Below are 25022 nucleotides of genomic sequence, written 5' to 3' on the forward strand. Positions count from 1 at the left end.
CGTGTACAAATTTTTAGAGGAATGTAAGTTTTCGTTTCTCTAGGATAAATGGCCAAGAATGAAACCACTGTATTGTATGGTAAACAGATGTTTATTCTTATTAAAAAAAAAAAAAAACCTGCCATACTCCTTTTTAATGTGGCTGTACCATTTTACATTTCCATCAGCAAGGTATGAATGATCTAATTTCTCTACCTCCTCTCTAGCATTTGGTATTGTCATTATAGCCCTTCTGATAGGTATGTGGTATACAGTGACAACTCACTGGTTTTTATTTCCATTTCCCTAACAGGGAACAGATGGTCAACGTCTTTTCGAGTGTTTATTTGTCACCTATATCTCATCTATGGTAAAATATTCGTCCATGTCTTTCACACACTTCCTAATTGGATTCTTATTTTTGAGAGTTCTTTATATATTCTAGGCATTCATTCTTTAAGACACACTTTTAAAAACTTTTGGTAGGTGAGTCTTTAGGGAACCCATATATAATTTAAGACCAAATGTATCTGAATTTCACCATATGCTTATAGATTCATAATCTATAAGCTCTACCATTCATAAAAAGTACCCCAAAGGTTATAGAGAATGAAAAAGATACAGTGTGTATATTCATTGTCCTTGTTTACTGGCTTATAGGTCAGAATACATTTCTGCCAAGAATAAGAACATTTGGGGCATTGAGTACCACCACGGCCAAGAAAGACAAAAAGTCTGGAACGTGGAAGAAACAGGTAATCTGGGTGTTCAATAGTGGGTTTCAAAGTGGAAGTGTTGAAGGACTCCTTCCCAGACAGTCAGAGGAGGCCAGCAGGAGAATGACAATAGTCAGCAAGAGAAAAGTCTATGAAAAGTGACTATAAGCAGCCTTGCTGGATTTGATAAGTAAATCTATTTACCAGTGTGGATGGTGGGGAAAGATCAAAAGGGGGGGGGGGGGGCCTGAAAGTCCCATAAAGACGTCTGGAGAAGGAGAATAAATAAGAGAAGGGGGAAGGAAGAAAAAAGGAATGAGAACTAGAAGGAGAGAGAGGAGAGAAGATAGATCAATGCACACTTAGGAGGGATCCAAGGGTATATTATGTCCCGAAGGGTACGACAGTGGTTCTCGATCTAAGACTATTTTGACCCCAGGGATCATCTGGCAATATCTGGAGACATTTTTAGTTGTCACAGTTGGTGGAGATGGGGAGTGCTACTAGAAACCAGTGGAGAGAAGCCAGAGATGCTGCTAACTATCCTACAGTGCACAGAGCAATATCCTACATTGCTCTCCCCAACAAAAAACTACATGGCCCCAAATGGCAGTAGCACCAAAGTTGAAAAACCTGGGGGGTAAGGCAAGATACCTGGTTATTTGCGATCTGATAAAAATCAACTTATTTAAAATAAATGGTAGTCAAGCTCAAAAAGGTAACTGGTGGAAGAATGCAAGCATTATCCCAGAGTGGAAGATTAAATTAACAGGACAGTAGTGGTGGGACTTACCTCCAAATTGCTTTTTCCAGTTGCAGGGGATCTTACATCTCTGGGTCTTCATGGTTTGCTTACACTCGGCTCCGGTCCGGGTGCCCTCCCGGGTGCCCAGGCCACAGTCCCCACTGGTGGGCACGCACACACTCCACTGCCATTCCCCACAGTCAGACTTCTTCACTTTTTTTTCTGGAAAGAAGAAAGGAACCACAGTCAACCTCTGGGAAACCCTGATTCCTATAACAAAGTTCACGCCAGGGCACCGTAATTGTGGGGTCTGTGCTTTTGACCTCTGTCTTCACTGTCCAGTGAATCGTAGCACCTTGACACGTTAGCCAAATGACTGAGTCGGTGAATGATCAAGAGAAGGGAGAAGGAAAACTGAAGGAGACAGAACTCATATTAATTTAACTGTACGTGCTAGGGACTGTATAAGGGATCTAATGACATCCCCTTTTAGAAGCAAACACTTCTGTTAAAGATGTTCAAAAACAGTGAAACATGAAAAATAAGGCAACGTTCTTTTAGAAGTAATGGTTGTCAGATTAGCATTTCATTGCAAGTCAATGTTCCTTTCTCTGTCTTGGAGATGGAATAACATAAGCTAAATGTGGTGGATCACAGACATAAACAGACTCCCAGCTCCACAGCCTACTATTTATGACACGGGAGTGACATAGAAAAGCGCTGTATCGCTCCGAGCTTCAGTTTCCCCCTTTGTTAATATGAGACAAAACAAAATCTCCCTGCAGGACTCTTTTTTGAGGAAGAGACGCAACATAAGTAAAACACCTGCTTGCTCATCAGTGTTCTGTACATAGTAGCTACTAATATGATCATTATGTTAATCATCATCATCTAGATCTTAGGACTTATGGTGGGGGGGATCAGGGGGATGTCACTTAGGTTCTTCTAAGGAAGGAACAAAGGAAAGGAGAGAGGGAGGGAGAGAGGGAGGGAGGGAGGGAGGACAAAAATCAGGCAGTTTGGATTAGATGGACACTAATCCGTGAACAGTCTTGCCTTCATAACCCTACAGCTTACCTGGCTTCTCTTTCTTCCCTGCTTCAGCAGTGTCCACAGCTGCCAAGATGAAAATGAATGCCAGGAAGGCAGCTGCAAATTTTCGACGCGGCTGCACGTACTGTTGGGACTGCATTCTGGGAATAAACAGAGAAACAGAAGAAGGTGGTGTCAACCTAAGTCGGAGAGGAAGGCTGGTGGAACTCCTTAATGAAGGGCGCCATTTTCCATTTCTGAAATAGATTTTCGGAAGATTTCTATCAGTGCTCTTGGGCAGAATTCTTTCTTTTCTCTCCAACAGCCGCTGAAGTAAGTGTTCTTCTGCAATTAGTCAGGTATTCACTGAACAAAAATACAACAGTTCTCCATTTAAGAACTTCACACACAATCACTTGCTAAGTATGACTCAAGAATTATGGAACCAAAAGAATTTTCATGGCATGTTTTGAATGGACTCCTGCAGTTGATCTTGCTGATGAGGACACATGGTAATGTCAGGAACTATGGTCATCTCTGTAACTCCTGACACTTCCTAGCAACAACCTTGGTGTTGTAGTCCACATGGATAATTTGAATGGACACAGTTAATAGATGATCTGTGCCAGTGTATGGTTTGCCTTTATCTTTAGATGTGTCATAATAACCAACATCTCTTTGTTTCCCATGATCATGATTATTTTATCATCACTGTTCCATTATTCACTGGTCCACCAAAGAGGGAAGTACAAGACAGAAGTTGAACTGGCACACTTTGATTTATATCAAATACATGTGTATGCTCACATAAAATCTAAAAATCTTCTCAATTCTAGGATATAATAAAGAGATTACACTCACTCATAATTTGAAATTCTTCACATTTGATATGAATCAAAAATCCCAGAATAACATTAGAAAGACTCCCTTGGAACTTGAAGTCGCTCATGACAACTAACTGTCAACATGGTTACCCATGGTCATTAGCTCTGAGGATTTTTTTTTTTTTCTAGAAGAGTGACTTTACATTCCCTTGAGTGTGAATAAAACCTCTCACAATAAAACCTCTCTCTCTCTCTCACACACACACGCACACACACACACATTCTGTTCTATAATTTCTCTTGTTCAAAATCATCTATGAAGTGACATCCTTGTCAGTAAATTTGTCTCCCTTTCTATGTCATGGGAGTGCCATTCTTTATTTTATTATTTTTCAATTGATGACTTTGGATTCCATGGTATAAATGAAGCCTATTTCGTTTACTAATTAAAATGAATATTTTGGTCATTTGGTCCTTTCACTGATTCTTAAGTCCTAACTAGCTACTCACCATCTCCATCACTTTCTAAAAACTAATACGGATGCTTTGTTAATCCTCCTAATGCTAAATTTTTGTAACTGTACCTCACTGATGGTCACACAGAAACGTTCCTGTTGATTCTGAGACTTTTCCCGTGCCTTTCCTTGGGCATGAATGATATGAGGAGCCAGTCTAGACTTCCTGGCTGGCAAGACTTCTTAGAGTTGACCACCCTGGTGCCTCTATACTGCTATACATTCTCATATATTTGAACATCACGTAAAATTATTAGGGGTGAAGTGAATCAAAGTGGAGGTCTTCTGTTGTTTTCTCCAAAGGCTGTCTGAAAACCTACTCTCAGTGACTAACCACTTTAGAGGCAGAGAGTTTTCATTTGAGTTTTCTTTTTTTTTTTTTTTTTTTTTTTAAAGATTTTATTTATTTATTTGAGAGAGAGAGAATGAGAGAGAGCGTGAGTACATGAGAGGGGGGAGGGTCAGAGGGAGAAGCAGACTCCCCACCGAGCAGGGAGCCCGACGCGGGACTCGATCCCGGGACTCCAGGATCATGACCTGAGCCGAAGGCAGTCGCTCAACCAACTGAGCCACCCAGGCGCCCCTGAGTTTTCTTTTTTTAAGGATTTATTTATTTGAGAGACTGAGAGTCTGCATACAAGCGTGCAAGTGGGGGGAGGGGCAGAGGAAGAGAATCTTCAAGCAGACTCCCTGCTGAGCGCAGAGCCCAATGCGGGGCTCAATCTCAGGACCCATGAGATCATGACCTGAGCCAAAACCAAGAGTCAGATGCTCAACTGGCTGAGCCTTCCAGGCGCCCTCATTTGAGTTTTCTTAAAGGGTAAATTAACTCTTAAATTCAAAACTTTTAATGTATTTCTTTCCAACTTAGAATTTGCCTTTGCATTTAACAATTACCTATGAACACCTGAAGCATTTACATTGTGATTTAGAGTCCTTTGAGAAATCAGAAGTTCCCACTGAGAAAGCACAGCTCATGAGTGAACTTTCTGACCACACAATGGGCTGATCCTTGTAATGCCCTTGGAGCGCCTCTGAAGAACCTTGGCCATCTAGGCAGGCACAGTTATTAATAGAAAGGTGCTGTCACTGGCTAATTTTAACCTCAGCATTTCTAGTTTTACATTGCTAAGTTCTTACTTTTATATTTATTTTCAAAAAGCTTCTCTTACTCAAGTTAAATTCACTTATAATTTCAAGGGAAAAAAAAAACCTCACCCAGACCAGAATGTCCTAAGGATACACTTGTTTTGAGTCATGGGATTATCTTACCCATAGTGGGAGCTGACAGGAAGAAAGGAGAGAGAGGAAGTGGATGAAAGTTGGAGAGTTAGAATGGAAACGTGCCCTCTCTGCTTCTGATATTAATTCAGAACAATTCAGAGCCTGAAGAAGTGGATGAACGGTGCATTTCAGCTGTAGATGCACTAAGGAAAAATGCACCCTAGTCCCCGTGCACAGAAAGTCGCCTGTGTACCATGCGCCATCATCAATGGGGTTGAGTTGGAGTATATCTTTCTCCTTCTCACCTCCTTCTCCCGTTCCTCCCGCTTTGCTTGCTATCCTGCTTGAGCCTATATTTTGATAGCTTCGATTTTTCTGGCTGGTGAAAACGAACAAAGATTATTTAAGAGAGTAAGGGGTTTTAGGAAAGGGAGGATTAAAATTATCCCCAAATTCAAGTGTTCCCCAACAATGCCCAATTAGCACGCTGATGCCTCTGTTGCTGTAGTAAATACTTGAGTAATTAGTACTTGTGTAGCTAACAGTTCCCCTGCTTGTGGTATTTGCATAGCTGATTGTTTATTTGTCCTCAGCATCAACTAAAGGCAGAAGTTCTCTCTGTAAATAGTTTAACCCTGTCCGCTCTCCAGGGGCGTGCTAGATGAACAGAGGCAAGGACCTTGATCATGACTAATTTTTTGCACTGAAGGAAATAAAACAGGGGAAGAAGACGACTTGCTAAATCGGCTGTTCTTCTGAATCATTTCCTTATCTTCACCTCCTCTTACTGCCATTCTTCGTTTTGCTTGCCCTGACAGATCGAATTTCATCGGGTTGAACGGTCAACTGGAAAACTGCCATAGATGGATCGTGGTGTCTGGAAATTCCTGTTGAGTTCATCTCAATCACTAATAAGTCTAAAGCTCAGAGATTAAAGGAAATTAAAGTTAAAGAAACTAACTCAATGGAAAAGCATTAGTTTACTAAATCCTCGTCCCTTCCCTGGAGAAAAAGCTGAGGAGAAGGAAAAAGAGAGCTCCCCTTCCTTTGGCATTTTAATAGGATCTAGAATTTTAAAAGGCAATCAGCCTCTGGGTAAACACAAGACAAGGATGCTGGAATCGAATTGGCCCCTTAGCGATCTGTTCGGAAGGACAAACGTGGGACCCTGAGACAGAAGCCTTGGCTCAAACTTCAGCTCCACCACCTAATTTGGGGGATGTCCTCAGGCAAATCACAACCATTGGCACTTCTGTTTTGACATCTGCAAAGTGGGAGTGATTATAACAACTACTTGAGAGGCTTGCTGTGAAAATGAAGATGTAGACATACAGCCAATCCAGAATATGAAGAAATGTATTATTAGTTGCTGAATAAAGTTAATTCATCCTTAACACTCATCTTACTTACTACAAGGAAATACTTCTCTTCAGTTTTTTAAATTGAGGTATATTGACATATAGCATTATATGAGTTTTAGGTGTCCAGCATACCGATTCAATATTTGTATTACAAAACGATAATATTGCTTTTTACTGAGAAATAACAGGCATCATGCTTTGAACTATCTAATATTATTCAAAAGCAAAACACAAAACAATGAAACAGAAAAAGAGAGAGAGGGATGATTTGATTGTCAACTAAAGACTTGTTCAGCATTATCAGGGCATAAATTCAGTCTGCCCTTTGACTTCTTAGGTTAAAATAAACTCAAGGCCCTTTAACCCCAGTATTTTTCTGAAGTTCATGGAAGTCAAGAGGTTCCATGTTGAGAATTAGGGAACATGTCAGCGCAATTAAATTTGTATGAAATGGGGGGAAACAAATCTCACTTTGCAACTGTACTTTATGCCCTCTGGTTGGAAAAACCATTCCAATCCCCTCTTCCTGTTTTAAATACCTAGGCCAGGGCCCCAGCCCATAGTAGCTGCTCAGTAAACCTTTTGCTAGTGAAAAATATCACCAAAACATGATATCAAACAGAGGAATTAATATGCATGCTCAACTGATTTCTCCATCCTTTGTCTAAGCCAGGGGATATGAAATTTACTGAAGAAGTTGGGCTTGAGACCACAGCCAGAATCTAAAGCAGAGTCATAGGTAATCAGTGTATACATAGTTACATACTCAGAGTCATCAGTGAGTGATGTGTAATGTTTCTGTACCATGTATTACACATCACTAGGCCTTTCTAGGCTTTTTGTGATCTATTTGCCCAAACTCCTGGGAAATAGTTTTTTACCTTTTTATTGTAAAATAAAACACGAGGTATAGAAAACCACACAAAGCAAACATATAACTTAGTGAATTATAAGATAAATTAATTTTCCACTCATACCAAAGGCTTTACCATGTTCCCCACCCCCATTATTGCCCTGTACCTCCAATACTAATAGGCAGTAATTACTTCTTTGCACTTCTTGAGGCTTTGATTCGAGTGAGCTTCCTTAGACACATCTAATTTTAAAAACTGATGTCTTTTAAATTGCTTTTATTACATAGGATTATCCTCCAGGCCCTTTTGTTCCCTTTTCTTGCTTTTCACTTTTTACAAGAACCAGGCCATTTAATCAGCAGTATCCCACATTCTGGATTTTGATGATTGCAATTTCACGGTGAATTTCAACATTCCTTTGTTCAGCTGCAAATTGGCAGCTGGATGCAGAGGCTTAATCGGACTCAGGTGTTACCCGTTTGGCGAGACTGTAAGTGGCACTTTGCTGTTTCACCAGGAGCTGCATAATATTTATGTTTGGCTCTTTTGTGATGGTAACAGCAATGGGTACTACTCAGTGATTACTGGTGGACTAGTATGGACTGAATATTTGCATCCCCCCAAAACTCGTATGTTGAAGCCCTACCGCTCCTCATCCGCATGGTACTAGGGAGGTGGGGCCTTTGGGAGGGAATAAGGATCCAATGAGGTCATGAGGGTAGAATGGGATCTGTGCCCTTATAAGAGTCCTGGGAGAGTTTTCTTCCTGTCTCTACTCTCTGTGTGAGGTTACAATGAAAAGCTGGCAGTCTGTGACCCAGAACCCAGTGATCCTGGCACCCTGATCTTGGACTTGCAGCCTCCAGAGCTGTGAGAAATAATAATAAATAAAAAATCTATCCTGAGTGTTGCTTTAAACCTTGTCCTTAGGTTGTAGTTTTGTTATATGTAAAGCTACCCCGTCTGTATTTATGTGAGGATTCAAGAAGATTCCAAAAATATCCTGATACCTCCTTCCTCCCCACATTAGCACATTATTTCATTAAACATTTTTGGGACACCTACCTTATGCCAGCCATTGAGCTATATTCTCAGGATACAACAATGACCAGTGATAAGTTTTTGGTTGTTCTCACGAAGCTTGCACTCCAATAAAGTTTATACTGTCAAATAGCCAATTATGGTTCACTATATTCTGATAAGAACTACAAAATGTCATGAAGTATAAGGGAAGGACAACTATTCTGCATTTCTCTTTCTTAAAGGTAAACCAAAGACAGGGATTCAGTTAAGGCCAAAGATTTAATTTCCTTTAGGTTCCCCATAAAGCAAACAAAACCACTGATGGTCAGAAATTCTGTTACAGGGGTGCCGGTGGCTCAGTCGTTAAGCGTCTGCCTTCGGCTCAGGTCATGATCCCAGGGTCCTGGGATCGAGCCCCGCATCGGGCTCCCTGTTCCGCGGGAAGCCTGCTTCTCCCTCTCCCCTCCCCTTGCTTGTGTTCCCTCTCTCGCTGTGTCTCTTTCTGTCAAATAAATAAAATATTAAAAAAAAAAATTCTGTTACAGAGCATTAACTGTTAATCATGTTCTAGATGATTGCAGTCATAGAATTAAATGTCTATGTTCTTTTATCAGAAGTGACTTTAATTTAGAATGAGGGAGATCAGTCAGCTCGTATTAGTCAGGAAGATATTCGTTTAGTTAACAAGCATGTATTGTATTATGTGCAAGGACCTGTTTTAAGTACTTTATAAATGTTATGTTAATATTAACTAATACTTGAAGTATCACAAATGGTGTATCCACTTACTCAATTATTCAAAAATTCTGTGTATGTAAGAGTTGCATCCTTCATAGCATAGGTTGGTCTAGGCAGTGGTGACAAGGAGTTGAGGAACATGGACCAGAGTATTGACCCCGTGGTGCTTACACTTAGTGGGCAAAGTCAGAAGATAACACATAAGCAAATAGGCAAGTAAATAAGGTAATTTCTGACTGTGGTAAATTTTATGACTAAAATAAAAAGGTGACGTGATAAACTGAGTCGAAGAGGACTAGTTAGGTAGGGTGGTTATAGATGACTGAGAAAGAGCCAGAAGAATATGGTATCTCTTACTAATACTTTGCATCAAGGCCCCTAGTTATCATTTTCACTACTCATTATTGTCTTCTGAGATGGAATAGTATTAATAAGCTTTTATAATTCCTCTGGAATTCAATAATTAGCCATCTGATCCTCTTCACTGATCTTGTTCTCTCCACTCTGCTACAGTTTCTGGGTCCACTTATGGTTTGACCAACAATCAACCATTTCTCACTCCTAGTGACTTACTAGTAAGCAGCCCAGTCAAACCTGAAATCTTACCAGCATATAATCTGTATGAATATCTCATATTTCAAAAAATAAAACAAACCAAATCATTGTTTTAAGAAATGTTTACCTTTCCCAAGAAAAATAATGACCACTGTTTATTTAATTTAAACATGATATCCTAGAGTGTTCTTTTCTCCTGTTTTCTGACTTGGTAATATAGCAGGAAACCCATTTTGACTAAAACCACGTAGCCTTCTCACCTATGACCCTTATTAATCTTTACAGGGATGTGTAGGTTTCTTGAAAATGGGTTTCTACTTCAAATTCAACTCTAAATACACAAAAACATTCAGGGATGAGAAAGGAAAAAAAAATCAATAAACTGAAGCAAGTATTCAATGGAAATCGATTTGGTTACCCTTCATAATATGACAGTGATGTGAAGTCATGCTTATTCAACTATTTTCTGGAGCCACATGAGTTCAAAAGCGGCTTGGGTTAGTTGTATTATTCCTTCACTGCTTTCATTTGTTATAATCAAAAGCAACTGGAGATCGACTTTTAGAGTTTTAGAATATTCTAGCTTCCTCTTAATCCTTTTTGTATCTGTCTGCTGCAATCTGATACAGAGGACTAAGTAAGGGTTTTGTAGTAAGGCAGCCCTCAGTTAGAATCCCAGCTCTGGCTAGGTAATGAAGCCCTACATTTAATTTCTCTGGAACTTACTTTCTTTAGCTGGAGTCATGGCTATAAAGCCTGTCTCACCATGTTTTGAGGTGAGAGAGGATGCATGAAAAGTTAGCACCACACTACCTGGCACATGGCAGACCCACAGAGCCTTCTGTCAGGAGACTTTCTTAACTTCTGTTGCAGCCCCCTTTCCCCTTCATCCTTAACGGTATTAGGACAACAAATTGGCATTTTCGGTGGGATTTCCTAGAATAGAAGGTAAACCACTGAATTTCCTAGAATAGAAGGTAAACCACTGAATTTCCTAGAATAGAAGGTAAACCACTGAATTTCCTAGAATAGAAGGTAAACCACTGAATTTCCTAGAATAGAAGGTAAACCACTGAATTTCCACCGGGCAAAAATGGCAATCCAATTCTCCTCCTCACAGCTGACTGTACTATCTTGTAATTTACCTTCTAGCACGAAGTGGCCTTTCTTGCTTCCTTCTGATCTATACTCCCGTAAAGCCAAGGTGTAGACAGAATATCTAGAACATTTGCAAATCTTTCTTTCTCACAGGAATTCCTTTCACTTATGCTCTCCCTCCTGCACCCAATCCATGTGTCTTTAGCCAGAAGGAAGGACTTCTAATTCTCTAAACTCAGAAACACTGTTTCGGTCAACTGATCCTTTGCTCCTGCCATCCCAAGTTCTCTCCCACATCTCTGTACCTAGCAAACTCTTATCACCTCCCAAGGTTTGCCATAAGAGATTTCACCTTCAACGAAGCCTTTGTCAAGGCAACATTGTCCTCTTTATCTTGGGAGCTCACTGTGCCATGTCCAATTCTTAGGCTCTGCTCACTTGCAAACCCTGAATGTAAAAGTGGCATATTACTGACTCTATAAACCGAAGCATATAAAACTGAAAAATATGAGCCCACTACACCATTATATTTAGTAACCATCACTTGGCAAGGCCCCTTTGACTTTTCTTTTGTTACCATTACTAGCAATTGACTCTCTCTTACAATTATTCCTTTCTTAAAAAACAAAACAAAAAGATACATTCTAATTGTAATGCACAAAGCACGTAGAGAATTAAAAAAACTGTAGTCACTGAGCAGTCAATGGATTTTCCTCAGGTTCCTGGCTAGCTAGTTGACTCACTCCCACACACCAGCCAGGAAGTAAATGCTCATCTTTGGAAAACTGCCAATGATACAAGCCATGACCCTTTTGAGGTCCTATTGGAATGACTGACAGAATATCCTCTGATGCTGAAGTTCTATCAAAAGTCTTAACATCAGGGGTGCCTAGGTGGCTCAGTCAGTTTAAGCGTCCGATTCTTGATCTCAGGGCAGTGAGTTCGAGCCAAGCATTGGGCTCCACGCTGGGTGTGGAGCCTCCTTAAAAAAAAAAAAAAAAAAGCCTTAACATCTAGTATAACTTTCAGTGTGCGCATGTGTGATTGAGACTATGTTTGTGTATTTGTGTATATAATTGTGTGTGTACACAAACTGTATGCATTTTCCTCCAGGAATCCATAAACCTTTTAAGGGACAGGACACTATCTTTTCCTTACGTCCATTTATAAAGTTTAAAAGAGTATTTGACACAGAGATGTCACTGATATATTTGTTAAATGAATGAAGAGAATCACATAAATAAGAAAAAAATAGCCCGGTGTCCAGTAGGATAACTCACGCCACTTCCTAAAATGGCACCAATTTCACACATGGATGGTTCCCTCACCTGGCTTTACATTTTCCTTGGCACAAATCCATGTTGGCTGTATTACGTCTTTATTTGTGTTTGCTAATTGTCTTCTCTCCCAAGACAGCAGACCTCTGGAGAAGAGCAGTAGGTTCTGGCCACTGAGATCATACTAAGGCTGGGCTGGGGAAACACCCAGAAACGTAAAGACATCCCAGGAGATGTGCTGCGCACCGGGTGTTATCTAGGTGCAATAGTAACAAAAACACATTTGAATTCATGTGTTCCTTAAACAGCTCAAGACCCTTGATTTTGGAGTAGTTTATTATTCTTTAGTTAAGTCAGCTTTCTCCACCTTGCTTGTGAAATGCAGAGTATTCATTAGAGGTAGTTGACTTCTAAAGTTACAAAGGGTCAGCTAGACAAATACACCATTGTAAATTTATCTTTCCACATTATAGCTGTACTTAATAATGGTGATTTCTTCTGTCTCCTACATTTGAGAGAGATTTGTTTCTATGGGGGGAATTTAGTGGTTTTTGGTTTTTTTTTTAAAGATTTTATTTATTCATTTGAGAGAGAAAGAGAGAGCACGAGCAGGGAGCAGGAAGGAGGGGAGAGGCAGGCTCCCCACGGAGCAGGGAGCCCAACATGGGGCCAATCCCAGGACCCTGGGATCAGGACCTTAGCTGTTGGCAGAAGCTTAAGCGACTGAGCCACCCAGGCACCCTGGGAATTTAGTGTTTTAATTTTATTTTTCCTTATTTATATGTTCCCTTTATTTTCAGTAACTTTTCTTCAAGTCTAAAATCATCATACTGATTTATTCTCAAATGGTTTGATCATTCCTAAAGTCTCACATAAATAGGCATTATGTTTATAATGAAAGCTGTTACTAAATCAGCCCTTCATTTTGGCCTTGTTAAGCTGTCGTATTTAAATACTAAGCCTTGAAAAGAATGCATCCCAAGCACATACATGCGTAACTTCAGGTGTACTCTGCTCACAGCAGAGAACTAAATTCAACAGCGTTCCACCTTTGATTTTAACTAAGTGCATATCAATTAGAGTGATAAAGTAGGGCATTCATTTAATTTTGCATAACTCAATGCAAATACAGGGAACTTTCAGGCCAAAATATTTTTATGGCATGGTGGCACCTGCTGAAGAAGTGTGATATTTTAGGACATTTTTGTTAGATATCTATTTGCCAATTTTTTAGAGCACCTGCTAAGGGCCGGGTCTGTGCTGGGCATGGGAATATGAGAAATGAACATGATACAGCCCCTCCTCAAAAGAGTTCTAACTGGGAGAAAAGAGAGATAAGTACGATGATTCACTGTGGTAAATAATATGGAAAAATTATACACACAGTGCTATCTGAGGGCATAGGCCCAAGTAATAATTTTGCTTAGCAAGACTGAATGAGGTAGAGGGTTGGAGCATTTTTGTCTGTTTTTTGAAAAAAAAAAAAAGTAGTTGAAGTCTTCTAAGAAAGGAGGCAAAGAAGGGAACTTCAGGCAGAAGAAACCACATAAGCAAATGTGTGAAGATGTTTGTAATATCTGCAGGGGTGAAAAGTGATTAGAATATAGAGTATACGGTAGCAGGTAGCAATGGATGGACCTCAAGAGGAGGAAGAGGAAATGAGATCCTGGGAGCTGTGAGAGAGGAACATAGACAGAGTCACTCAGTAGTCTGGAGAAGAGAAGCAAGGGAAGATCACAGAGTGAGGAAAGGCTGCTTGTTGTACAAACATGGCTGAAACTGTAGGTCACTGCCAAGGGGTCACAACCACCACACTCAACAGTCCATCCAGATACTCTTTATGTGATTACTCTTTGGGCTGTGTTTTTTTGTTGTTGTTTATCAATTTCCAGATGTTTTAGGGACTTCATTTTGGGAGGTTTATTATAAAGGTACTGTAATTGGGAGTCAAGAATAAGATCTAAGACTCAAAAACCACACACACACACACACACACACACACACCCCTTCTGATTTTCTTTAGGAAAAAGAATCACTGGGCTAAAGCAGTGATTTTTTTACAGCACTGGGATTTCCACAGAGAGGCATCAAAGGCTGGTGCAAGGTGTTAAGTGCATCCTGAGCAGGTCAGCTGAAGCTTCCCATGTCCCTCACATTTATCTCCGCTTTGGCTAGAGCAGCTCTTCTTTCACAACTTTCCTCTGGTTTCCTTGTAAGTTTCATTAGTCAAAAATGAAAAATGAATTTAATCATCACCTGTCTAGCCAATCTCATGTCTATACTGGAGGGGATATGCAATACAAAACTATTTGTTTAAAAAGCAGAACTCAACAGATGTCTCAAGTATGGTGATGGAAATATTAAATATATTTTGAGTATGCAAAATACCTTGCTTGTGGTATTAAGAGGAATTTATGTAATTCCTGTATGTAAAAATAGAAATTTTACAAGTGTATGTTTCAACTATTCCATACTTTACAAGAATTTGATAGGATTTTATCCTCTTATCAAAGATCAAACACATAGTCTAACAAGTATGATCATAATTATGAGGATGATGTAACAGGAAAGTCATATGGCAATAAAAATTTTGTTTTAATACTATGGAAAGAGAAGAGGCTTTGGAGTCAGCAAGATTTCCTCCACATTGACTCCATTGTTTATTATATCAGTGATCTGGACAAAGTAGTCAATCTTTTACACTCAATATCCTCCTTTATGGAAACTTACTATGTAGGCTTACGATCTGTTTGAAGATTACAATGAGATAACAGATATAATATGACAGGCACCTTAGGTTCTCCATCAGTGGTAGCTCCGGTGGTTCTTAGAGGAAGATAGTGGAAGAGAGTGTATCTTTATAAAAGGACACCAGGGACAGCTTAAAAAACAGGGTGGCAATATGATCTTTTAAGATGGTTTGGATTCCGATAAGTAAACCTGGAACAAGAGCATTCCAGTGAGAGAAATAAAATTAGCTAAAGTTTTAGGTGGGAAATCAAGAGACCAATTTAAGTAAATAGTTCAATTTACAAGCTATAGTTTACTGTAGTTTTGTAGTAAAAAAGAAGAAAGTGTAGTGTAGCTAAGCTGGAGTCACAGCAGGCAGAGATTTGAAATCCTAATTATTATCAGTAAATATTTAGTGACCACCTGTTACATGCAAGATAATAGGCTATGTTATAAGGGAGACACAGATGTGAATTATACCTGATCTCATGAACCTTACAAGATTATTAACTCATTATAGAGACAAAGGCAATAAAAGTATATACCATATTTTGTGTGAGATACAAAAATGCTATAACTAAAAGCAAATGTGTTTATGATAAAAGAAGAATGTCTAATGTTCTTCCAAAATCTCTTCTGAATAGTTGAAAGGCCACTTCTCAATTTGGGGCTGTAAAAATCAAAAGAAAGTCATCTGTATTGATGAACTGAGTTAATTTCTCAATAGTATTAACAAGTCATAAACAAATGCCCCATGTGGCCTGAAAACACACTCATTCAGCCTAGCTCAGCAAAGCAACCACATGTTCTTGACCTTGATCTGAGCAGTGGTTTCATGGACACACCCATATGCAGAGATTTATTGCAACTTTCATGTTACTTAAAAAAAAAAAAAAAGAGTATAAAGTCTCCTTAGGTTAAATAAAAAAGCAATATCCACAAAGCAATCAAAGACAGTTCATTCCAACCTTACACAACTCTCCCAGAGAATAAGAAGAATAAAGAATATTCATTAACTGATATTATGTGGCCATATAACCTTCATGTCAAGACCAGACCAGGAAAATGAGGAAGTAAAAGAGCAGGCCCTTCTTACGAACAGAAATGAAAAAATTCCTAAACAATGTACCACCAAAATCAACCAGGAATTATGCTGGGTTTGTTCCCAAAAATGCAAGGTGGGTTTAACAGTCAAAAATCAAGCATCAGCCACATAACAGATATAGAAGAAAAAAAAAAGTATAAATTTCAGTTTCAAGTAAAAAGGTATTTCCATCAAGATCACTACCATGTTTTCATACTCTTCTCAACAGGTCGGTACAGCTTAATTAACTACTGAGTTCAGATGGGATCTCTAAGAGCTGGTGGCTTTATTTGTCCACATGAAGTGACTCAATTAAAAACATAACCAGGGGTGCCTGGGTGGCTCAGTTGGTTAAGCGACTGCCTTCGGCTCAGGTCATGATCCTGGAGTCCCGGGATCAAGTCCCACATCGGGCTCCCTGCTCGGCAGGGAGACTGCTTCTCCCTCTGACCTTCCTCCCTCTCATGCTCTCTGTCTCTCATTCTCTCTCTCTCAAATAAATAAATAAATAAATAATAAAAATAAAAAAACATAACCAACAAAATAGCATGCAGATTTTCATGTTCACTAATATACCACTAAGCAAATGAAGATTATCCAACAATATTGTGTATTTTGGGGAGGTAAAGAATAAATATCGTATGGCTGTGTGAGACAGAGAATTCTCAGGGCAGCATTGAGCACCAACTCAGAGAAGAAGCTCTTCTACATTTGCCAAAAGTCAAACACCTAATGAAAGTGCCCACCTGGGAAGTGAGACTTGAAGAGGGACCTAAATTTGTTGATGGGTCTGTCACAGACTATTAAATCCGTACTCACAGACTATTAAATCCATACCAGAAAAGGAACTGATTATTACTTTTGATTGCAAAGAATTTACGGAAAATCTTTATCCAGTAAATCTTAATTGTACCTCAAAGGCTGTACCGGGTTTCTCAACTCAAGAACCTAGAATTACCCAAGAGCCTGCAAGGAGCAGGATTCTATTCACAATTCAATGGAATTACCCCAAAAAGCTACCAGGACTAACAAGCGAGTTCAGTAATGTTGCAGGATACCAGATCAATATACAAATACCAATTATATAACTATATATTTGCAAAATATGTATCTACCAAAGGATGTTTATCTAGACTATATAAAAAAAAATTACAACTCAGTAACAATAAGAAAATCCAATAAAAATATGGGCAAAAGAACTGAACACTTTTCAAAGAAGATATACAAATGGCAAATAACCACATGAAAGATGTTCGATGTTATTGGGAAAACCTCAATGTGATACCCCTATATACTCCCTCAAGTGACTTAAAGACTGACCATAGCAAGTGTTGGAAAAATGTTGAGTAACTTTAACTCTCTTAATCTTCTGATTACAAGCACATTGGAAGTCATTTTGGCAGTTTCTTAAGAATTCAAACATATCTACCATACAAACCAATGACTCTACTAATTGGTCATTCTCCCAAGAGACATGAAAACTTAGGGCTACACAAAGACTTATACACAAATATTCATAGAAGCTTACTTATTTCTAATAGCCAAACTGGAAACAACCCAAATGTCCATCAACAAGTAAACTGGTAAATAAACTATGGCATACCCATATGTTATCCTACTAAGCATAAACAAAGAAAAAATAATTGATACATGCAACATGTATGAATTTCAAAATTGTGCTGAGTAAAGGAAGTTATTCAAAAAAATAATATGTACTGTACAATTCCATTTTCATAAAATTCTAGAAAATGCAAATTTATATAGTGACAAAAAAACAGATCATTACTTAGATATGGAATCTGGGGGCATTGGGAAGACCATGAGAGAAAGATTACAAAGAGGCATCAGGAAATTTTTGGAAGTGATGGACGTATTAATTATCTTGATTGTGTTGATAATTTTGCAAGTATATACATAAATCAGAAGTCATCAAATGAATACATTAAATGTGCAGTTTGTGGTATATCAGTTAAATTCAATAAAGCTTTAAAACTGCACATGCCAAAGAATTGTGAAATAGGGCATAATTAAGAGAAACTGCAGTCAACAGAAATAGATTCCAAGGGGTGCATGGGGGGGCTCGGTTAAGCAGCCGACTCTTGATTTCGACTCAGGTCGTTCTCTTGGGGTCATGAGATTGGGCCCCACATTAGGCTGTGTGCTCACTGGGGAGTTTGCTTGGGATTCTTTCCCTCTCCCTCTCCATCTGCCCCTCCCCCTGCTCACACTCTTTCTTTCTCTCTCAAATAAGTAAATCTTTTTTTTTTTTTTTTAAAGATTTGTGAGAGAGAGAATGAGAGAGAGCATGAGAGGGAGGAGGGTCAGAGGGAGAAGTAGACTCCCTGCTGAGCAGGGAGCCCGATGCGGGACTCGATCCAGGGACTCCAGGACCATGACCCGAGCCGAAGGCAGTCGCTTAACCAACTGAGCCACCCGGGCGCCCCTCAAATAAGTAAATCTTAAAAAAAAAAGATTCCAAGATGACATAATGTTGGAATCAACTGAGAAGAGCACTGTAGATCTAAATACTGTCAATGGTTCCATGAAAAGATAGAAACACCACAATAATAAATGAGGAATCTTAGCAGAAAAATGAAAACTGTAAAAAAGGATCAAATGGACATTACGGAACTGAAAAAATACATATGCAATGTTTCCTGGATGGGTTAATGAAAGATTAGATACAGCAGAAGAGAGATTCACTGAACTTGAAAATAGATCAATAGAAATGATCTGAACTCAAAACTTGAGGTATAAAAAAAAAAAAAAATTAGTGCTTCACTGTCCCGGGAGGCAGCATTAAACAGTCTACCAGGGAAGGAGCCCCAGAAGTAGGGGAGAGAAAGAATGTGGCACCACAAGTATTTGAAGAAATAATCACTGAAAACTTCTATAGTTTGATTAAAACATCAACCCATGGAACTAAGAAGCTCAGCAAACCCCAAGCATGATAAAAATAAATATACCTCACATAGGCACTTCATATTCAATCTATTGAAAACAAAATTTAAAGGGATGAACAAAACAAAAAACCTTCCAAGCAACTACGGAGGGAGGTACATGATGCCAACTAAAACAACAAGGATGACATTTTCTGATTTAAACACAGGAAGCAAAAGACAGTGGAAGAACATCTGACAGAAGAAAAAAAAAATCACAAACTGTAATTATATTTCAAAACTGAGGGCAAATAAATACATTCTCAGGAAAAAAGCTGAAAGAATTAGATGCTGGCAAGTTTTCTTTATAATGAATTCTAAATGCAGTTGTTCAAATTGAAGGGAATAGTCTATGTATGTATGTATTATAGATGTTAAAATGTATGTAATAATTATAGCCATATATATTTTATATATATAACATGTTATAAATATCATATATTGTAAATAAATTGTTGTAGAGTTTACAGCACATGTGGAAGTAAAATGTATGACAACAATTAAATAAAAATGAAGGAAATGCAATTATACTGTTTTAAGGACTTTTGCATTTTACATAAAGTGATATAATGTTCATTTTAAATAGAAAGTTATGTGTCAAAGATACATATTTTGATTAACCCAAAATAATCAGGAAAGGAGAAACAAAGGAAAAAAGAGCAGATGGGATAAAAAGAAAGAGCAAGATAGTATATTTAAACCCACACAAATAATTGCATTAAATACAAATACACTAAATATATTGACCCAAACACAGAGATTGTCAAACTAGATAAACAAGCAATACTGAACTGTATGCTATCTACAAGAGACACATTTTAAATATATATATTTTTAAAAAGGTTGAAAGTAAAAAGATAGGAAAAGATATTCTACCAAATTAGTAATCATAAAAAGGCTGGTGTCTATAGTCGTATTAGTCAATATAGACTTGAAGAAAGAGACAATTAAGATAAGAGGGACATTTTGTAATTAGAAAATATATATTAATCTATAAGACATACTACCAAATGGATTTGTACCTAACAAAATTTCAAAAAACATGAATTACTCAATCACTCAGAACTATAGAAGGAAATAGATCGAGAATCATAATCTGAGGTTTTAAAAATCTAATTAAAATAATTAGGAAAAAAATTCAGTATAAATGAATTTTACTTGATACCAAAACCTGACAAGGATATTAAGGAAACTGCAGACCAATATTCCTAATGAACATAAACATAAAAATATTTTTTAAATACTAGTAAACCAAATCCATACATCAAATATTTAAAGAGCCAATAAATCATCACCAGTGGTGTTTATTCCAGGATTGTTGTTTTAACAATCAAATGCTCATGTATTTCACTGCATTAACAGGAGACCAGAATAATGGAGAAAAATCATAGGATCATTTCAATAGATGCCACAAAAGAACTGAATCAAATCCAACACTATTTCTATGTGTAAAATTACGATGCACTAAAGTTTAAAAACTGCTGTAATCATTTTTTTTAATGGGCATAGAACAGTTACCTAAGTATGTTCAGAGATTTTAAGAAAAACTTCCAAAGAAGACTAATTTTGAGTTTCGTCCCAAATAACAGATGAGGTGAGGGAAGGAAGAACACTCAGGCACAGGCCCGCCGATCTGAGTAAGTGTGATATATTCCAGGAATCAACTATTAGTTAAAGACTGCTAGAGCATCAGAGAGAAAAGCTCGGAAGTAGAAAAGGAACTGAGAGAAGCCACGTTTCTGGGTGTTTCTTCCTTGTGTATAAGGGTCCCGTGAGGACGGCAGTGATGTTTTACCTTAGGACATGTGGAGCTCCAAGGAACCCTCGATCGGCTGTGGTTTCTGAGAGGGCACCCTGTGAGCAGTCAGCACAGTGACTGGAGGACACAGGACTGGAGTCAGGGAGGCTGAGAGAAGGCCGTCTGACCCAGTCCAGGTGAGGCATGACAAAGACTTAAAACTGTGACATTGGAAAAGGAGTGAAGGGAGAAAGAAAAGGTACCAAAGAGCTAATACTGATTGGATTTATCAAATTAACTGAATCTCCTATGGATGAAGAAATCTCGGCCATCTCCCCAATTCTGATCTTAATCCAGAGACAGGTGCCAACGCAGAGAATAGAGGCTCATAGACCCCTTCCTGAGGAATACGGACTATGACCTATTCTAAGGACAGTAATCTAAGCCTCTGACATGGATTAAATGTGACTGAATTCTCAGCAAATACAATTTAGTTTCTTTTACTATCTTGACCTTTCAGATCAGTCATTAAGGCTTAAAGACGTTAAGTGACTAAGGTTAAGAAGAGATAGGAAAGACCTGTTTGGACACGTTGAGTTTGAAGTGCCAGGAGGACATCTGAATTGAAATCGATAGGGGTAACTGATCGGGAAGAGAGTCCTGGTCTGATCAAAATGAAAGCGGAATCAACACAGGCTACTTGAATGAGTGGGCAGCCTTGGGGCTGCACAAAGAGACCAGAGAATAAGAAGACACAGAGTAAGAACTGAAGAGGTACGCAAAACGTGAAAACAATTCTAGATTTTATGTAAGTCGGGATAGCAGCAGAAAGGTAAGAGTAACAGGAGTAAGCAAAGGGAGTCGAATCACGGAAACCAAGCAAAGAGGAAGTTTTCAAGAAGTAAAATATGATGAGCAAAGTCAAAGTCTACAGAGAGGTGGAATTAGCAATAAGAGGTCACTAGCAATGTCACAGAGATACATTTCTGTAGAACTGTGAAGTTAAAAAAGCAAATAGCTAACTCAGAAACAATCACTAAGATAACATTAGTTGAGAGACCGTTTCTGGGCCAGTGAATATCCTGTGTGACTTTGCCAAGTTATTATGTTAGAAGAGCCTAATAAATATTCAATGCGACATAATGAAAGGCTTTGAGAACCGATACAATATAATGGAAAAGGCTGTCCAAGAGTCAAGGGACCAAATGCCTGCTAAAGGAGCTGGTGTGACTCAAAAGGATGGCGAAGACAATGACTCCTGTTAGAAACAGAAGCCGATGAGACCCTGTCAGGTAAATTTGATTAGAGAGAGGACGCTTTTACTCATAAAAGAATAAGAGAAATAAGAGACCTCCCACTGCTTTTGGTTGTCATTCGAGGAGTCCTAGCACTGGATACTCTGTGTTTTTATAAAGCTCTAAAGATGACGTCCATACCCCGCTTCTGAAACCGTTACTGCACAAAGTGCTACTGTAGGGCCACGTGGCATCCACCTCACCTGAGAACATGTTAGAAATGCAGATTCTCAAGCCCCGCCACAGAACTTCTGACCTAGAATCGACATTTTAACAAGGTCACGATCCCCAGGTGAACTCCTACATAGATGGAAGTTTAATAGACACTTCTTCTGAACCATAATTTCTTCCGAAATAAAAAACTGAATATTGGGGTGCCTGGGTGGCTCAGTCGGTTAAGCGACTGCCTTTGGCTCAGGTCATGATCGTGGGATCCTGGGATGGAGCCCCATGTCCCCAGCTCCCTGCTCAGTGGGGAGCCTGCTTCTCTTTCTCCTCCCCGCTTGTACTCTCTCTTGCTATCTCTGTTGCTATCTCTGTCTCTCAAATAAATAAAATCTTTTTAAAAAAATTGAGTATTTGCTCTCCTTCCTTCCTTCCTTCCTCCAGCCTCTTCAAGTTTAAAGTAGGTTTTAAAGATACATACATTCTAGAAAGATTAAAAAATAAAAATAAAGAAAAAGGCTGAGGGAAAACAAATGTAGGGAAAGATTAACAGCCACCATGGATTAAAGACTTTGCCCTGTGCTAAGAGCTTTATCTGACTTTTATCCACACAACTTTAGAAGGCAGTCGATATTATTCCAATTATACAGGTGAGAAAATTTAAGTGAGAAAGTTGAGATAACTTGCCCTAGATCACGAAGTCTGAGAAACGGGGTCGGAACCTAGACCAGTTAAAACCAAATTAGTCACGTGCTCTTACCCACAAAGTGAAAATACAAAACGCCTGTTACATACTCTTTATGTGCATGCTAATGATCTACCCTGTATTTGGCTCTACACTTTCTAGAAGCTGATGTGACGGCAGCACATAGGAAGAACATGCACAGAGTTTGTATTTAATTCTTTATCAAAATGTAATATGTGCAGGGGCGCCTGGGTGGCTCAGTCGTTAAGCATCTGCCTTCGGCTCAGGTCATGATCCCAGGGTCCTGGGATCGAGCCCCCCATCGGGCTCCCTGCTCCGTGGGAAGCCTGCTTCTCCCTCTCCTGCTCCCCCTGCTCGTGTTCCCTCTCTCGCTGTCTCTCTCTGTCAAATAAATAAATATTAAAAAAAAATTTTTTTCAAAATGTAATATGTGCAGAAGACAGCTATCACTTTTTTTTTAGAGGAGCTATACGTCTTTGTAATAAACTGAAATGCCTACTGATTTAAGGTCCTGTTCTTAGCTAATATGTATATGAAGTATATCCAGAGAAATGTTTAGATTACAGGAAAATCTTGTACAAACTTTAAATGGATGACTGATAATTTATTATTCTGAACTTGACAATGAGGTGGGAGGCAAGTTGTGGTACAGAAGTAGAACACAGGGTTGGGAATGAATTCCTGGCATCCACTATATTCAGAGAGTCTAGAACCAGAGGCTTTTTGGAGGGTCTTCAAAAATGTTTGAAATTTGGAGGAAAAAAAAAAAAGGGTCTAAAACAAGAAAATAGCAAATAACAAAAATTGAAATTAGTGTTTAATAATGGCCACAAAATAAAGCATGATGTCAACTTCATAAAGTATAATATTTAGCAATAAAAAAATGCAGTATGCTTGAAAACCATCTTGAGATTAGATTTTCTAATTTTGCAGGAATTCTTGGATACACTTGGTCTAGAAATGAATTACTTGCAAGTAAATAATTTTCTAAAGCAAAATTACAATTAATTTTGCCCCCTCCCCAAAATGTGTGTATATATGGAGACAGATATATATCTGATATATACATATCTGAGAGGGCATTAGAAGTCCCTGCCCTTGACATAGGTACCAAAGTGAATGGGGCTGCCTGATTTCCAGAGCTCCGACTTTCCCCTCTGTCTGTAGTTTAGGCCCTGTGCTAGGCTAGGACGGAACTGGAAATATCAAAGAGCATGAGGGCTATCCAGCTTCCCTCCAACCCCATGAGTCAAGTAAAATCCCTTCCTCCACAGTTCCCACACTACCAGGAAGTGTCCAGATGGGTACTAAGACACCGCAAGGTAAAGACGTGATGTGTATTTTCTTGGGTTAGCTTGCAAGAGCTGGGTTATTAATGTCTGGTTCCATACCAGGAACAAAGTCCTAGGATAATCAAAGAATTGCCCAGGAAGCCATTTGGATTGAAGTTAGCCTTTCCTTCAAGAACGGAAGAGCTGAAACTTGGCTGCTTTGATTTGCATGCCTTTCAGCTACTAGTTCCAGCCAATTCAGTTCATACAACTCCAGCTTTCATTTGGGGCTGAGTTCATTGACTAAAAAAATAAAGAAGAACGGGGGGAAAAAAACCTCACAAGAAAAGAAATCAAGGAAAGGCTTAATTGATTATGCAGAGTGTTGCTTTGGGAAAGGGGAAAATCTTATTAGAAGGCTGGCAAACTCACTTCATTAGGGACCTAGTGACATCTTCTAAAACCAGAACATTACATCAGGTTAGTTTAAAACATCAAATGACCTTGTAGTTTGGTCGGGATACCCCAACCCCATTCATTCTGTCTGGTTCATTCTTCGCATTTTTTAACCATACTTTTATTGATGGCGAAAAGGTTGCTACCAAATAAGCTGAATGAAATGGGACTTATTAGAAATTAGAAACACTAAAATCAGGGATTGTGATTCTGCTCGCTCACTTTGTCCTCTAAAAGCCCACTTTCTTTTTCTACTTAACATGATCATTTGCCCCTCTTTCCACCATCCTTCTCTCTCATACATAGTCCCACTCATTATCCTTGCACCTGATGATTCTCTGTATGCAATGTCAAAATAAATGCAGACATGAGCATCAGATCTCATAAGGGTGTGTGAGAATCCACTACTTCCTACCCCTTCAGAGATCCCCTGAAGTGTGCCTGCATGGTTTCCACACCAAAAAAGGGGGTTATTTGTTTCCTTCCTTTCTTTGGGAGCATCAAATGCCCCACTCACTGAAACCCCCTGCTTCCTAGAAATAATTAGCCTAAGGGATAAAACTACCATTGCAACTTATAAAAGAGGAATTAAGAGATCAAAATGGTTCAGTCATGCCAAATAAATCTTATTCAGTTATGTGAGAAAGTGACTAATAATCATGATCTCATGGCCAGTTTCCTTTTTGCTTTAGAAAAT

The 25022-nt window shown here is 38.8% G+C and overlaps 1 protein-coding gene across 1 annotated transcript in view; it reads right to left on the bottom strand.

The window, feature by feature from the left end:
* Nucleotides 1-25022, bottom strand: part of PTN (pleiotrophin) — a 98554-nt gene that overhangs the window by 19372 nt on the left and 54160 nt on the right. Inside the window, exons 2-3 of the mRNA XM_021692934.1 lie at nucleotides 2518-2633; nucleotides 1489-1662 (exon numbers count right to left, since the gene is read on the bottom strand). Of these exons, the coding sequence (XP_021548609.1) occupies nucleotides 1489-1662; nucleotides 2518-2632 (289 nt within the window). The 5' untranslated portion in view covers nucleotide 2633. The remainder of the gene's footprint in view (nucleotides 1-1488; nucleotides 1663-2517; nucleotides 2634-25022) is intronic.

This window comes from Neomonachus schauinslandi, chromosome 12 (assembly GCF_002201575.2).
Source record: "Neomonachus schauinslandi chromosome 12, ASM220157v2, whole genome shotgun sequence".
NCBI lineage: Eukaryota > Metazoa > Chordata > Mammalia > Carnivora > Phocidae > Neomonachus > Neomonachus schauinslandi.